The following is a 15,623-nucleotide window of genomic DNA, read 5'->3' as shown; positions in this document are numbered from 1 at the left end:
TGTTTTTACCGTCATAACTTTAATTTACATAGATATACAGTTAAATTGACAAAAACCCCAAAGAAAATTGCATTATGATTCTCCGGCTCCACATTGGAGCTTACACATATTGCAGGACAGACTACAAATGATTGGTGACATCAAATGAATTGTTGCAAGAGGCTGTGGCTTTAGGGTCCTCTCTCCTTTTTAAGCAGCCAGACACAGCATGCCCAGGTTAAAATCAACGGTTCTTGTTCTTTATTTTCATACTTCATCTACAAATGGTGTATTAATGAGGTGTCCACTAGCTGCCATGGTCTTCTTGCCATCCACAAATTTTTTCGCAGCCTGTAAAAAAAAAAAAGGAGAGAGGTCAACTCTTTAATACATTCCTTGAGTTATTTAATGAGCATTATTGGTCGATGAATACATTATCACAAATTACATTATTTTTTGTTTACTTTTAAAGCCATGATGCAATTTGCAACTCAAACAGTACACAAATCCATTGGCAATCATTACATAAAGAACGTTGAACATAAAAATATATAAGTAACTTTGGATGCATACATTAATAACTTTGTGTTTTTGTAAATAGGTTGTTCTATATTTGTCTTCACTTATTTCTGCATTTATTTTTTGGGTTGTTTTCAAACAGACAATTTTTTACTATGTAGTGTGCTATACTAGCACTGTCACTTTTTATTCAATATTTTAAATACTGTTTAAACGTGACACAAATTGATTGAAAAATGTTATTCTTTATTGATCTGACCGACTTGAAATATCTGTGTATAAGCACAACAGGCCGGTCCATGTATTGCATCAGGTGGCATTTGAAAAATGTATTGTCAGTCTGATTTATTAAATGCCCTGTTGCCCTCTAACTAAACTAGATTATTGTTGTCTTCATTAATAAAAAGAAAATGTAGGAAAATACTGAGCCATAATTGGATAATTATGACTCCAAAGCATCTAAAAAATAATCCTATCATCATTTCTACAGAAAAAGCACTCACCTTGACCACAGCATCCTGGGTGACAGCATCTATAGCCTGGAGAACAGAGTCAGGGAGCTGGTAGGCTGCAGTGGTCAGAGCCTGAGCACCGATCTCCTCCAACAGGCCCTCAGAGCTCTCTATTGACATCAGGTACTCTGCTTTCACCTGGTTTCTATGCAAAAAGGTCAAACACAGAACATATTCTTCAAAACTTGTCTTTCAGCACATTTCAGTGAAAATTGCACCAATAACAATGCATCTGGTGTAAAACTTCTTCTTAGTGGACTCACTTTGCTCTGGTGATGTCAGCCTCGGACACATTTCCCTCAGCTATGCCTCTCACTTGAGCGATGGCAGCTTTGATCACCTGCACAGGACAGAAACAAGCACAAGTTCAGTGAAAGGCAGATTCTGCCATCTTTGCACATTTTAGATGAGGTTACATTTGTCTTGGAAAAAGTGAGTTTGGCCATCACCTCTCCTGCAGAGTCAGCTTGTGCAATAGTATAGACGCCAAACAGGCCAGAGTCAGAGTATGAGGCATTGAAGGCTGTGGCCTGAAAGACAGCAAGAGGTTACCTGATGTTAGGAGATAAAACTCTCTGCATTCAGAACTAATGCAATACAGTAATCCAGAGCAAAACCACAAATGCCAAATTAAAGTTTTAACTCCTCCAACTCACATCAAAGGGCTGTGCGGTAGCTTTGGCAATACCCTGACTCAGTTTGCTGGTGATGTTGGAGCCCCTCTTCACATGTGGACCAGATCCCAGGATCCTTTGCAGCACAGTGAAGGCATTAGCCTCTGCACTACCTGTCACAGCACCCTCGCTGGCAATCAGTGCATGGACCAGATCGTCATTGTTAAGCACTCGCAGCTCACCTACACACACACACACACACACACACACACACACACACACACACACACACACACACACACACACACGTCATGACAATAATGTAGTATGAATCTTAAAAGAGGGTATTGTCCCTTTTAAACTCAGGCTTTTACCTCCACGGTAGACAGATTTCACCACAGGTGTGTCAGCCCCACTGCGGACACTCAGGAGTCCCTCGCCCACCTGCCTCAGGACAGAGTGCTTCACACCTGGACGCATAAATCAGAGAGTCCACCATTAACATACAACTGAGGTGGAACACAGAGCACTTTCATGGACTGAAAAATACCACACATTCCCAGGATTGAAACTGCCATATTAGTGTGATGTGTCGTGCCAACACTTGTAGCATTTGTTTGTAGGCAAAGTCAGCGCTATCACATGTACAAAAATCCACACATAACAAAACCATTAGTGTCACTAGGGCTGGGCAATTAAAGGAAAAATTATCAAAAACGACATTTAGAACCTGTCACCCAGTTAATCTTGCTCATGTCAGTTCATTCGGAAAATACTTTCCCTAATGTGTGTGTTCACCAGTGTGTTCAAATCAACACCACCAATTTGTTTAATCACTTGGAACACAGTCGCATTGCTGAATGTTAAGAGTGCATGTTTAAAAAAAAAAAAGAAAAAGAGAGGGAGTGATAAGCGGCAAAGTAATCATTCATCAATTGTAAAAAAAGGTGAAAGAGGTTGGTTCAGTGCAAACACACACACAAAGTTAATTCACTTCAACAAGACTGGTATGACATCAGAAAGCTAAGCATCAGTTGGTAAAATGGAGCCTCGATAAGCAAAGCCTGGTGTGAAAGGAAAGCTGCTGCAAAGAAGTGATACAGCCAGACTAGACAGCACTAGTAGTCACTCACCTACTCCTACAAGAGCCATTCTGCCAGTGGTGAAATTGTCTTCAACAAATGACTGCAGCTACAGGGGAAGGATAAGGAAGAGGAGGAGAGGTGGGTAAGACTACGCACAATCTAACAAATAATAAGTTGCTATCATTCTCCCCAAGAGGGCAGAGAGCGACGTAGAAATGTAACTTGATTTCCCCTCAAGACCATATAATTAACTATTTTCCTAAGTACAGAAATAGAACAAAACAAAGATTCATACCTGTTTAGAGGAGACACGACCGACCATGTGGTCAGGGCAGTAAAGAGAGTTGGACAGGCCATTTTTGTATGCTGCTTCATGCAACTTCTCAATTATACCTGTGGGACAAAATGGAAAAAGAGACCCGAACTTCAGCTGAGGAAAACTGGGCATCCACGAGTTAAATCCGAGGGACTCAACTAAATGATATTGTTAAATCTCCATAAAGCTGATGTATCTGAGAATCAACAGCCCGATCTGCAGCTATGAGCAGCTTGCCATTTATTGTTTTTATTTGGGAGCACTAACACAAGATTAATTGCCTGCACTTGTCAGATATGTTCAATGCGTGATTGGAATTCCCACGATGAAAACACTGAGCTGAACCTTTGCTCCTGATACTAACCTATTTGAGGACACTGCTGAGCCAGAGCCCTGTCAACCTTCACCCTGGACGTCAGTTCGTCTACCTCCCATGGCCGAAACTCTTGAGTTGTGGTCACATTGACCAAAAACTCCAATAATGAATCTCTGGACACACAGAAACAAGAGTGGTAAAGACATACTGTGGCATCAACACGACCGAAGAGGATTTTTTATAAAATGTACATAAAACACTGTAAGTTTTAAGTAAGTAAAAATAACTTAATTTCAGGCTTGATATGAAGATGGGAGCACTTACAGGTGGTCTCTCAAACAGTCTGCGGTGTAGACCATGGTCTCTCTTGATGATGTCACACTGCACAGTAAAGGAAGTTGGTTCAGTTATGGTAAGACTGGTATTCTCCTATTTATCTATAGCAGGGTAAGCAGGGATGGTCAGTGTGAGAATGTGGAGAGGGTACCCTTACTGACCTCAGGCTGCCCCCCAGTGCTTCCACACCGCGACAGATCTTGAAGGCAGATGCACCCTTGGTAGTCTATAAAAAGAAAAAATTATCTGAATTGAACAACTGCATGTGAGAAAGGTTAACTGTCAGGCTAATGGATTGAGATGCTGCTTCAAAAAATGCAGTGCATTAAAACTGTGTTCTTAATTTCTCATTAAATATGTTGTAAATTAAATGATAGCTTTATCTAGTTTGTCAGTGGCCATCTTTGCTACAGTATGTCACTGTATGAGTAACCATAAAGCTAACTGAACAGAATTGTAGACACGCTTTACAGTTTCCCTGTAGTTTCCCATTACACATTCACAAAATCATTCACGTCACCAGGTTTGCTGCCAGTCGTAGCACATGAGAGACACCCTGGTTTTCCACAGTCTCATAGCGACTCCCAGCTTTCACAAACACACCCACGCTGGACAAGGGGGAGTAGTTCTCCAGTGATGCTATCACCAGACCGTTTGGGAGCTTCGACACCTGAAGCAGCAAAGAAAAATGTTACTGGGAACTTGTAACCAAACAGTCAAGATGTTAATTTTACTGTGTTTTTTTGCACTCCTTTTTCCTGATTAAACGTTGTTGATTCTTTATTAGTGTTTTGGCAGCCTTGAATGGATATTCACATGTAGACAAGAGCAGCACCTACCTGGACATTTTGAGGGGGAGTTGCAGCCGTGGACGGTTTCAGGCCTGCGAGGGGTTCAGTCAGAGCTTCACTCCTCCTGGCAGCAGCGTAGCAACGTTTCTGTGGTCAGAGGTGACACCAAATTAAAGAGAATGATTTCTTAAGCAACATTTCCTGTGAGAGCATCCTCTTCGTTGGTAATGGGCGTCAAGAACAAGAAAGTGCTTAACTACTTCAACTATCCTTGACTTTACCTAACAAGATGTCTAAGTGAAAGTGGCACAGCTTCAAGTGGTGTAAACATTAGGCTCCAGTTAAATAGCCAGTTAGAGAATGGTATACTTTTCCTCACAGGTTCAAGTGCAAGTGCTCCACAAAAATTAGGCTGACATTTGATTGGACAAATCTCACCATCACGAAGATTAGCACAACCTCTGATGTTTCATAACACCTGTCATCTACCTAACAGAATTATAAGTAAATGAGGGGTCAGCATTTGACAAACAGGATAGGAAAACACTAAATTATGTTTGTATAATTTATCTTGTATACCTTTTATCGATATTTATATATTCCTAGATAATTTTACCCCTTATGGCCTCTAAAAGCGATTCAGATAAAACACAGAATAAGAAATCACTGTCTGATAGACCTGGTCACAACCTACAGACAACATGTAACTGCAAACAGAGGGGTCTAGTACACATTGTGTTGTTTTAGGGGGTGTTGCAACGATAAGTCCATGAATAGATCGGTCAATTGACTGAAAATTTGATAATTGATTAATCATCAAAAAAGGTCAAAATTGTTTTGTATCATATTAAACCGATTACCTGTTGATCGGACAAAACAAGGCATCTAAAGACGTCAACTAGAAATCTGACTATCCTCTGACATTTTACAGAACAAATGGTTAATTGAGAAAATAATCGCCAGATTAATCTATAATGAATATACTCATTCACATATATTTTTACTTGAAAATAACCCAAAATAATACTTTGATTTGTTCCATCAGCTGAATGACTGATTACTTAACGTTCATGCACTATATGTTCAAATCCTTCTACGGCATGTCAAAGAGCAGACACTGGCAACCTGTCTGTCTTAAAGTAAGGTGGGCGACCTGAAACGACCCGTGCAAATATATTACACTGAGGCCAATCACTGCATGTGTCCTGTCAACACAGGCTGGGGTTGCTCTGACAGTGCATCGGTAAAATGTCAGCCTTTCACCAAAATATGACCAAAGCCGGGGTGTTGTTCCCTTCAAGACACCTGGATGAAGTAATAGGGGGTTTACAAGTTCAGAGATGACCTTCAGCAGAAACATAAGCTATGAACTGCCGCTAAGCTAAACCGAAATAAGCTATTTCATAGCACCTCACCTGCATTTTATCTGCCCTACAGTACATTTGAATGATTCAGTCAGAAGGTGTTACTTAACTCGGCTGTAAAACCATGCGAGCTAGCCTTAAATTAGATAAACTTGCATTAGCCAGCCACCTAGCAAGCTAACTAGCCACCGCGCTAACTACGGGTAAGTGCGGGCTCTTTTTTGAAACAGGTCGAGAACCACAACGACAAAAGTTTAGTTTCTGAAGGTGACACAGTTCAGATCAAACCCAGAAAACACGGGACTCACGGGGAGACTGTTCAGGGAACGGATTCCTCTCATGACTCCAGACTCTCCTTCAGCCGGTACAGAAAGACAGATATGGCGACGAGCTGACGTCTCTCCCACAATCCACTGCACCGTGCAGCTCAGCAAAGATGATTTAGGATGGCAAGATGAGGAGTTCCAGCCGCTGCAGCGGCTTCATATTGCATTGCATTCACAGAGAAGACTTGCCTCTCATAATTTTGACTTTCGTGTATAACATGTATGACTTACCATCTTACAATTCTGAAAAAATAAATAAATAAATATATCTCACAACTACGAGATAATGTAGATTAACGGGGCAAATGAACAAACTTTTTTTTTTTTTTTTTTTTTAAGTCTTTCCTTTGGGGCTTTGGTTAAAAATGTCTGTGGGGTAAGGGTGTCTCCATGCTGCTGTCGCCAACATGAAGGCATAATAAGCAAGAACTTATTTTGGGGGTTGGGAATTGAACACACAAAACAAATTGGTAGTCTACAAAAATTAACCGTTTAAGTACTACATGACTGCTGGTCACAGTGTATTTGTTTTAAGACTATTCTGTGAAATAGAAAAAAAAATAAAAATAACATGCACCATCATTCACAGTAAAGAATTAAACATTTTTATTAGAACCCAACTGCATTTAAATTCACTAAAATGCATGACGCACACTACAATACAAAAATATACTGAACATGTTACAGGTAGTAAAGACAATCATTCAAAACTTACAAAGTTTAATTACAAAAACACTGCTTACGTATAGCCATCTTTTTCACAGGTAATCTTTGAAAATATTCACGATTCAATTCTTTTGATAGAGCGAAATGTTAAACTATTTTTTTTCAACGGTCATTCTCACAGCTAGTCACACCCCAATAAATACATCACATAATAATGATACAAAAATACACTATGTTGGCTGGGAAAATCTTCACAGATTAGAGGTGCTGGGACATAAAAACAATACCCACACATGTTCACATCATACAGAAAGTAAGTTCTGACTGCTGACTGAGTCGTCCATTACAGTTAATTGAGGTCATGTGACATCAACATTGCCTTCTTCCCTACACCAAGTGAGTGAGACTCATTCCATAAGCGTCAATGATTTTTTTTTCTTTTTTTTTTTTTAAAAACCCTGACTACTTTTTGCCATCAGTAACAGCTCAAACAGTGGTATGGCAAATCCAGGCATCACTTCTCAGCTTGCTGGTTTCCACAGCTCTGAGCTTTGTAGTGCACTGGCTCTGAAGAGGGCGCAGACAAGAACAGGAAAGATTCCTCCACGATATCCTGCTTCAGTTGTCATTTGGCGTCCCAGGAGAGCTGCTCATGTGGATATCCTTCCTCAGCTGGAGAGACACACAGCTGAGCCAGCTGCGACTGGTGGGCATCTCCCCGACAATTTCCCAGGTGTCAGTCTCATCACAGAACCTCTCGATAGTGTCGTGATATCTGCATGTACAAATGAACTGCATTAAACTCTACAGCGAATTCAACAGTTATATCAAACAGCCCCTTTTTCCTAAGAAGAAAGGCTGTAAATATGTTTGTCCTCCTGTTTTTACATCTACAGGAACTAAATCAGGAACCAAACGCCCCTTTTGTTCACCCCCGATGATCTGCAGATACAGAGTTTCTGCACCAGGCAGAATTTTGCTCAGGTGTTTTTTGAAAGATGCTGCCAAGATTTCCTGGCTCCTCAAACATAGCATCCCTCCCTTCTCTGGCTCACTCTGGTGGGTCTTTATGATTTTTTGTTTCTTTGTCAAATTTCAGGGTGAAACACTTTGCTCCATTCTCGTCACGTCTTCTTAACAGAATGAAGCCAAGTCTGAAAGCAGTTCAAAGACCATGTTGTTTGCCTTACAGTCTTAGCCTCATTTTTGCTCTTCTCTGATTTCATCATTTAACTCAAATGTTATTTGTGGAAATATTCCCATCTTTGAGGTGCAAAGTTTGTTACAATTAAAGACGAATAGCCTAATGACGGTTAATGTAATCAACAGATATTAGAACACCTGTAAAGAAGATGCGCACACACACACAAAAGCCAATAAAGATTACAAGAAATGTCGATCCCTTGCCTATCATTGATACTTGTGGCACTCAGTGATTGCCTACTGTGTGACTGAAGCTGTACACAAGTTGTGGCAGACGCAAGATGTGTGTTTAACTAATCAGTGATATTAATGTCTGCAACCTCTGCCTTAAGTTGTTCCCAGATCCTGTGACATCATGAAATACAAGGTGTGAAGCAGTAAATGTTCCAATTTTTGAAATGCAGGTAAAACAGATTAGATGACCATTATATGTAGAAGTAACTTTTCTGGACAGCCCCTCACCTGTCCCAGCCTTCTTCTCCTCCCAGGACGTAGATCTTTCCATCCACCACAGCAGCACCGGGCCGGTAGCGCCGTTCTTTCATGGGGGCGCACATGGTCCACTGGTTGGTCTTGGGATTGTAACACTCCACCTTATCTGTGTTCTCTGTCGAGGCATGCCATCCGCCTGGGAGAAGGAAAGAGAGATTCAACAGCAGAAAAGACTGCATGTGTTGACTGGTGAGCACTGTGACTTTAGAGAAGGTTGAAGGCCGAGTGCTGAGAAGTGTAATACCTATAACATAGATCTTTCCTTTGAGTGTACAGGCTGCCGAACCAGAGCGCGCGATCTGCATCGGGGCGACCTCTGTCCATACTGAGGTTTTAGGGTTGTACACCTGGGCGAGGTCTGTGCCGTCTCCATCCTCTAAAACTGCTCCACCTACCAGGACACAGAGAGACACATGGTTACTCTAAAACAAACAAACAAAACAAAACAAATAAAATAAAATAAAAAGCACAACCTCAGTAATAACCTGCATGCGTAAAACCTCCATTTCATACCAGTAACATAGAGCAGTCCGTCCAGGGCCACCACAGCCGGACTTGTGACGGCCATCTTGACAGACTCTGTGAACTGCCAGGAGTTGGTGTGGGGGTTGTAGCACTCCACTGAGTCCAGACGAGACCTTCCCTCCCACCCTCCCACTGCATACACGAACCCGTCCAGCATCACCAGGCCTGAGTGGAGAGAGTGGAGTGAGAGAGATTCACTATTTAGTCACCAATGATAACAATGTTTCACTTAAACATGAAAGACATAAAGACCTATATTTGAATCCAGAGCTTCTAAATGTGTTTCTGTACTGCGTCAACTCATTAAAACATGTCATTACTTTTAGCCATCGTCTCTAGTTCTGTTTTTGTTTTCACTGCTTTCTGCCCAGTTTGAGGACAAGTTCCTGGCACTGCTCAGACAAATGTTCCAGGAACCTTCAGAGTTTGTCGACAGCGTGGCTGATCCGGATCAGTCAAGTAGTTGTGTCACCACATCGCAACAAGGACGACTAAAACAAACGTAACAACAGTGACCAAAAATTCTTCTGTATCAGCATCAGCCAGGACAATTAGTGCTTTAACAATGAATAATAATGAAGAATGCTTGTTGGCCAAACTGTCCAGGCCCTCATTAGTATTTGGGGAGAGGAGGCCATTCAGAGGGAGTTAAGTGTTTCTCGCCCTCAGTGTGTGGCAGGAACTAGGATACGACACACAGCCAAACAGTTCAAGCAAGGATGAAATAGATGAAACAAGAGGTTAGAATACACCCTCTGATCAGCGCTATTTCCTCATCCTCTCATGCTGAACTATGGGCAGACTGGCCGCTACACTGACTCACTATCGCAAAGTAGGAGACAGGACAGGTCGGGGCTCGCTGGTTAGCATGCTAACTCCGGTAGAAGAAAACAAATGGTAGAAATAGAAGCAAGACAAGAGTAATCATGGGCGTTGCTGTCCACCTCTGGAGACAGCTCTTGCCGAGTAAATGAATGGAGTTTCATGCTAAACTTCTACACTGGTACGTAAACAGCCATTAATACTAGCACTGGCTATGTAGCAATAGCAAAAATGTCACCTGAGTCAGCACCAGTTGGGGATGACGACTACAAACATTTGCAACTAAAAACAAGGAATTCCAAGCTAAAGTGCATCTAAAATATGACTATAGACATGAAATGTTGAGACATAAGACTGAGTTATGGGAAAAGAACAAACAGTGAATGAACATATTGTGGAAATCACTGAAGGATGTGGTGATGTAAGATTTCAGAGCATGACAAAGAAGGGCCTGCTGTGGCTGTGCTGTTGTTGTAGTAGCACAGCTGACTAAATGTATGGCATAGTATACTGCACTTGTCATAAATGTCATAATGCGGCAGCCCTACCTAACTCAGATCGAGCTACATTCATGGGCGCCATCTCCATCCAGGAGTCGAAGCAGGGGTCATAGCGCCACATCTCCCTGCTGGCTGAGCCGTCAGGAAACTCCCCTCCTGCTAAATACAGGGTCGAGTCTACAGAGGGACAGAGAGGGAGGAGGGGTGGGAGTTGGGGGACAGAAACATGTCACCTGTCATGTGCACTACATCTAAGCTTTGTTGCTCATTTGAGAGGAGACACAATGTGGAGTCTGTTATGAGCGAGTTTTCATCTCAAAAGAAACTGACAGCGTCTCCCCACCTGACACGACCAGCCCGTGTTTGCTGACAGCGAAGGGCAGACAGGCCAGATTCTTCCACTGATTCGTCACAGGATCGAAGCTCTCGACGCTGCGCAGCACCACTTTGTCGTCCTCCCCGCCAACTGTCACTATTACTTCAGCTGTCCCTGTTGCCATGGCAACAGGGGGAGAGGAACAGAGAGAAGTGAGCCGAGGCATTCCCCAGTAGGATACAACGTACTGGTGTGTAGGGCTGCAACTAATGATTCCCTTAATTATCGATTATTCTGTCAACTAATTTCTCCATTGATCAATTCAATTTTTTGGTCCAGAAAAAGTTTTTTTTTTTTTTTTTTAAATGCCCATGCCCAAGTATATGTGGTTTAATGTCATTAAATGTTTAGCCACATATTCATAACCAAATATTTACAGTAAAAAAAGCTGTAAACGGGGCCCTTCTGGCATTTTTAAAAAAAAAAAAAAAAAAAAGAAATTTTCAAAATCATATTGATAATAAAAGTTACTGGATAATTAACTGACTAGGCACCTAAAGTGAAGGGGGTGGTGCTGTCTAATAACCAGTTTAACAATTGAAAATGAGTGCCAATAAAAGTCTAATGTGTTATAGAGACACCAAGATACAAATATTTCAAGCTACAAAGTCCTAAATTTCAAGTCCGACCAAAGAGAAAAAAACACACTAGGCTGACAGAGATAAACAAAGACACAGCCTCTACCCATAATGAAAATACATGTTGCATTGGCTCTCAGTTGTTCTGAATGTGCACGTGTGAGTATGTTTACCTGTGGACCTGCGAGGCCTCGCTCTGGGGCAGTAGAGCTCTCCACGGCGGTCCTTTAGCAGCAGGTAGTCCTTGGCCTCGGAGATGAGCCTCTGGCAGCCCTGGTTCTCCTTCACCACTTCCAGAGACTCGATCACATCGTGGAGGTAGTAGGGGCTGATCAGAGGCAGGCGGATATGCTCGAGGACCTAGGAGAAACAAATGAGAGAAGAGAAATCTGATTAACTCAGATGGCTCATCTTAGTTGATGCAACTTTTATCCAATAGGAGAATTTGAGACTCATGGCTCATATACGTAGCATCTATGGGTGGATGACTGAAAGAGCCGACCAAGCATAGGTGTGTCTATTCTTGTTGGAAAGCAAGAAAGTAGAGCCTGACCGTTTTTGGCCTATCACAGATTTATTGGTATTGATGTGAATACTTTTATCAAAAAGCAATAATGCAGTGGAAATGCTTGGGTCAAGTCAAGTTATATAAGCAGCATTTTATGTATATTTGATCCTTTGTTTTCACTCAAGTTAAATATATATATAAATAAATGTATATACAGTACATATAGAATATCTGCTGATAGAAATAGATATAAGGTTAGACTATTATATTTTTGCTCAGTTTTCCTGATACGACAACACATACTTGTAGTGGGCCATGAACGTCTGAGATTATCCTCGCCCAAACACTGATCAAAGACATGCTCAGTGCTACCACAATCTCTGCTACAATACATCCACAACAAAACAAGAGGAGATGGAGAACTGTGTGCATTTTCATATGACATGTCTATACTGAGTCTGACCTTTTCAAAGCTCTGTTTGCGAGTGGGGCATTTATTCAACCACGACATGGCGGCCTCAAACACCATCTCCTCTTTGGGCACATTGAGTTGGTCATTGGCAATGATTTCTGTCAGTTTGTCCACACACAGAGACAGGAACTCCTCCTGGGGGTGGGGGGAAGAAATAGAGCAGGATTCATTCAATATTGGCAAAGTGACAACTTACGCCTGGTTTACACACACACACACACACACACACACACACGGTCAGACAGACACACACACACACACAGACACACACACACACACAGACACACACACACACACACACACACACACAGGAAGTTAATCACTCATAGCCATTGGTTCAACTGCTGACAGGCAGGTAGATTATCTCTGTTAAACCCCTGTCACACATGAAACCCACAACACTGCCAGGCTCCATTATCCTGGTCGGGTGATGTTGGCTAGTTTTTAAACAATAGTTCTGAAATAACTAGAAAATTCACCTAGAAAAAAAAAAACAAAAAAAACTGATCGACTTCACATTCACACACATGTTCACTCTGACATTTAATAGCTCCACATCACAACCTGACATCCACTGTGAAGACACTGAACTGCTCCTCTAGTCCATAGCAAAGAGTGAAGAGCACATGATGACGAAGACTTTTAATATAAAGCTGTCTCTGTTTTAGGATTGATTTTGGTTCAGGGAGTATGTTTGGGCAATATGACAATTAGAGCCGCAAAAATGCACCTGTGCTCTTTCACCCCGACGATGAATGCTTTATTTCATAAAAATATTTTTTCAACGATAGCTATGAAGTCTTGGTCTTTGAATCTAGTTAGGTGACCTACATTTGCTAAAGACACTGCGGTAAACCCTCAGGTCATTGTGGGAAACGGTGTAAATCAGTGAGTATTTTTATTTTTTGGATATTTCTTTCATTAGTTTAACCAAAAACAGACATTCCTATCTGGTTCTTTTATCTATACACTGTGGCAGAAGATACTGTTTACTATTTAACATTATCACAATACAAAATTAACTAGACGACCATTGAAGAACACATCCACCTGTAATTGGGAGTTTATCTGACATTGCTCTTGGCTACTGCTGCAAATATACCAGACTACAGGAGTCAACACTGAGACTACAGTGACAATATAACACGGCCCCATCGGCCTCTCACCTGCTGATAAACACTGTTGAAGTGCTCAAGGATGTAGTCCATGCTGCGTTTCTCCAGCACTTTACAAGAATGGGCCTCTGCAAAGCAGTGAATCCCCACACAGTTCATCTCGTCCATCTGACGCTCCATGAAACGACAGCAGGCCTCTCTAACAGCCATCACGTCCAGCAGGTTGGCTGCTGCCAGCAGGGCCTACGACAGATTCAGTGTGTGTTTAGCACACATGTTGTTTCAAAGAAAAGAGAAAAGGTGAGAGTGGATACTTTACCTGCACATTTGCTTTTGAGATGTAGACCTCTGATGTGTAGGCGTAGCTCACCAGCATGCCAATCATCTGAGGTTCAACTCCATTGATGGCAACCCGCTCCTGTTTGGACTCTATCAGGTCAGTGGAAAACATTGCCTGAGGGGAAACACAATAAACAGCTGTTGTTCACATGACTTCCTTAGCAGATAAACATGAACTGGTGCCCGTCACTGACATAGCTGTGAGGAAAGCTGTGTTTACCTGGAAGTAAGAGCTGAAAGAGGCCAGCACAATGCGATGACAAGGGAACTCCTGTCCTCCACAGCACAGAGTCACATCACAGAAAGCGTTGTTGAGCCGCAGGCTGTTCAGGCCCTGCAGGACAGTGCTGGGGTGCCTGGTCTCCACAAACAGGTAGTCCTCCTGCAGCGGGAAGGTGACGTTCATAGCGGAGGGAGAAGGCAGACTGGCGTTGACAGCAATAATTTCAGCCATGTCTTACTCTGCTAGGCAAGCCTGGGAGTCAATACAGAGACAGTTAGGACTCTGGCGTCTGATTATGACACCGAACCACGATTTGAATGGTAACCGGTCATGTTTTTCTATGCAAATTAGCCCCCGTAAGCTCTAATGTTAGAATGACATTAGTATAAGTCGCAAGAGAAGCAACAAGGCGAGGAGAGAGGCAGTCTGAGATTGTCTTTTAGCTCACTAATTAGGCTTAGCTCAGAAGGAGCGGCTTGGCGGCGCAAACGAGCTGGTTTCTACCGAGTCAAACTAATGAGTCGTTTCAGGAGGAGACAGACGGCGTACAGACAGCTGTGACAGTGAAACACGTTACCTGTTAGACATGATCGTGACTACTACAGTGCAAACGCACTCTCCCACATTCACACGGTGAAGCGTCAGACGGCAATAAAGAGCAGCAGCCACCGGAAGCCCCTCCCACCTATGTAGCCCAAGTCAAGATAGTTCATCCCTCAAAATTTCTGCTTCGTGCAAGTAGCAGCAACAACAAACAAACAAAGCCAAACAGAAATAATACACACAGTGGACAGGAATGTCACATGAAAAATATGTACAGAATATGCAATCTACTTAAAATACTAAGGAATATCGTCTAGTCTATGACTGGTGAATTTACATTCATGGACATGTGTTTTTGCAAAAAAAAAAAAATTATTGTTTGCAAATTTTATGCTGAGATAAGAATAAAAAAATTATTTTGTATGTATTTAAACTTAAATGTCTTAACAAGGTTGAATTACCATCCAGGCAAATTTTTAGGGAACACATTTTAAGCAGTATTAATTGATTTTACCACTTAGGAGCTGTAAACACAGCATTGATACATGTTTACCTAGCTGATTATGCAAACATATTAACAATCAGTTGCAGGGCAGGATTTAGCTTGTCTGGCCTTGGGGAGCAGCTCTGTCATTATCACATTTGTTGTTTTTAAATAACTTACCTCCTTAACTTAAGCTCTATGCTTCTCAACCTGGAGGAAAAATGCTATTTTTGCCACATTATAAGTCTGAGCCTATTTTATTGCAAACATATTTTTTGTATGTATGTAGATTTATCTTAATGCAATGACAATGAACTTGAATGTGTTTAAACAAAACACAATCACGTTGTGATTAAACATGAGTGTATTTTATCTCCTCAAAGCCAGTACATTTATTATGAATGGTAAATTCTCATCACTCAGCCACCCACCCAAGCTTCATTTTAAATTTATCAACTACAGACTTACTATACATTTTTTTTCATCCTTTTCACCTTTTCATATTCACATTTTTTGTCACAAAATCACAGTAACTGCCCTCTATTTTTGGAATCAAAAATTCTGATAAACTCATCCTTACATGACCTTAGTGGCTCCTCATCAGTTCCCTTTTCTATCC

At 41.7% G+C, this 15,623-nt stretch overlaps 2 protein-coding genes across 4 annotated transcripts; both read right to left on the bottom strand.

The window, feature by feature from the left end:
• On the bottom strand, window positions 1-6,231 carry LOC111227095 (cytochrome b-c1 complex subunit 2, mitochondrial-like). Its single transcript, XM_022752493.1, has 14 exons — window positions 6,141-6,231; window positions 4,517-4,615; window positions 4,198-4,347; window positions 3,839-3,903; window positions 3,666-3,722; window positions 3,390-3,514; window positions 3,005-3,102; window positions 2,758-2,815; window positions 1,999-2,094; window positions 1,667-1,866; window positions 1,460-1,540; window positions 1,274-1,350; window positions 1,002-1,155; window positions 1-330 (listed from the first exon to the last, which is right to left on the bottom strand). Exons 1-14 carry the CDS (start codon window positions 6,171-6,173, stop codon window positions 247-249), a joined length of 1,377 nt encoding a protein of 458 aa, XP_022608214.1. The 5' UTR covers window positions 6,174-6,231; the 3' UTR covers window positions 1-246.
• A 548-nt stretch (window positions 6,232-6,779) lies between these two features.
• On the bottom strand, window positions 6,780-14,618 carry LOC111227136 (kelch-like protein 20). 3 transcript variants are annotated; one of them, XM_022752548.1, is made up of 12 exons: window positions 14,555-14,618; window positions 13,975-14,229; window positions 13,735-13,869; window positions 13,467-13,658; window positions 12,292-12,435; window positions 11,494-11,680; window positions 10,710-10,868; window positions 10,415-10,543; window positions 9,033-9,209; window positions 8,764-8,910; window positions 8,490-8,655; window positions 6,780-7,599 (listed from the first exon to the last, which is right to left on the bottom strand). In XM_022752548.1, the coding sequence occupies exons 2-12, from the start codon at window positions 14,206-14,208 to the stop codon at window positions 7,443-7,445; spliced, it is 1,827 nt and encodes a 608-aa protein (XP_022608269.1). In that variant the 5' UTR covers window positions 14,209-14,229; window positions 14,555-14,618; the 3' UTR covers window positions 6,780-7,442. The 3 variants fall into 3 exon arrangements, with proteins under 3 accessions (XP_022608269.1, XP_022608271.1, XP_022608270.1); XM_022752550.1 differs by having other exon boundaries at window positions 13,786-13,869; XM_022752549.1 differs by lacking the exon at window positions 14,555-14,618 and having other exon boundaries at window positions 7,443-7,599; window positions 10,710-10,856; window positions 13,975-14,208.
• Between the last annotated feature and the right edge of the window lie 1,005 nt (window positions 14,619-15,623).

Source organism: Seriola dumerili, unplaced genomic scaffold, assembly GCF_002260705.1.
Source record: "Seriola dumerili isolate Sdu_G_001 unplaced genomic scaffold, Sdu_1.0 BDQW01000169.1, whole genome shotgun sequence".
Lineage (NCBI taxonomy): Eukaryota > Metazoa > Chordata > Actinopteri > Carangiformes > Carangidae > Seriola > Seriola dumerili.
The sequence above is the reverse complement of the archived record's forward strand: the minus strand, read 5'-3'. Positions and strand labels throughout refer to the sequence as shown.

Coding starts and splice junctions, on each gene's coding strand:
- LOC111227136 (XM_022752548.1), bottom strand. CDS start 14,208: ATGGCTGAAATTATTGCTGTCAACGCCAGTCTGCCTTCTCCCTCCGCT. Junction 13,659..13,734: donor TCTCAAAAGCAAATGTGCAG/GTAAAGTATCCA, acceptor AATCTGTCGTAG/GCCCTGCTGGCAGCAGCCAA. Junction 7,600..8,489: donor GGAGAAGAAGGCTGGGACAG/GTGAGGGGCTGT, acceptor TTGTACATGCAG/ATATCACGACACTATCGAGA.
- LOC111227095 (XM_022752493.1), bottom strand. CDS start 6,173: ATGAGAGGAATCCGTTCCCTGAACAGTCTCCCC. Junction 2,816..3,004: donor GTCGTGTCTCCTCTAAACAG/GTATGAATCTTT, acceptor CTTCCCCTGTAG/CTGCAGTCATTTGTTGAAGA. Junction 1,156..1,273: donor GCTGACATCACCAGAGCAAA/GTGAGTCCACTA, acceptor CTTTTTGCATAG/AAACCAGGTGAAAGCAGAGT.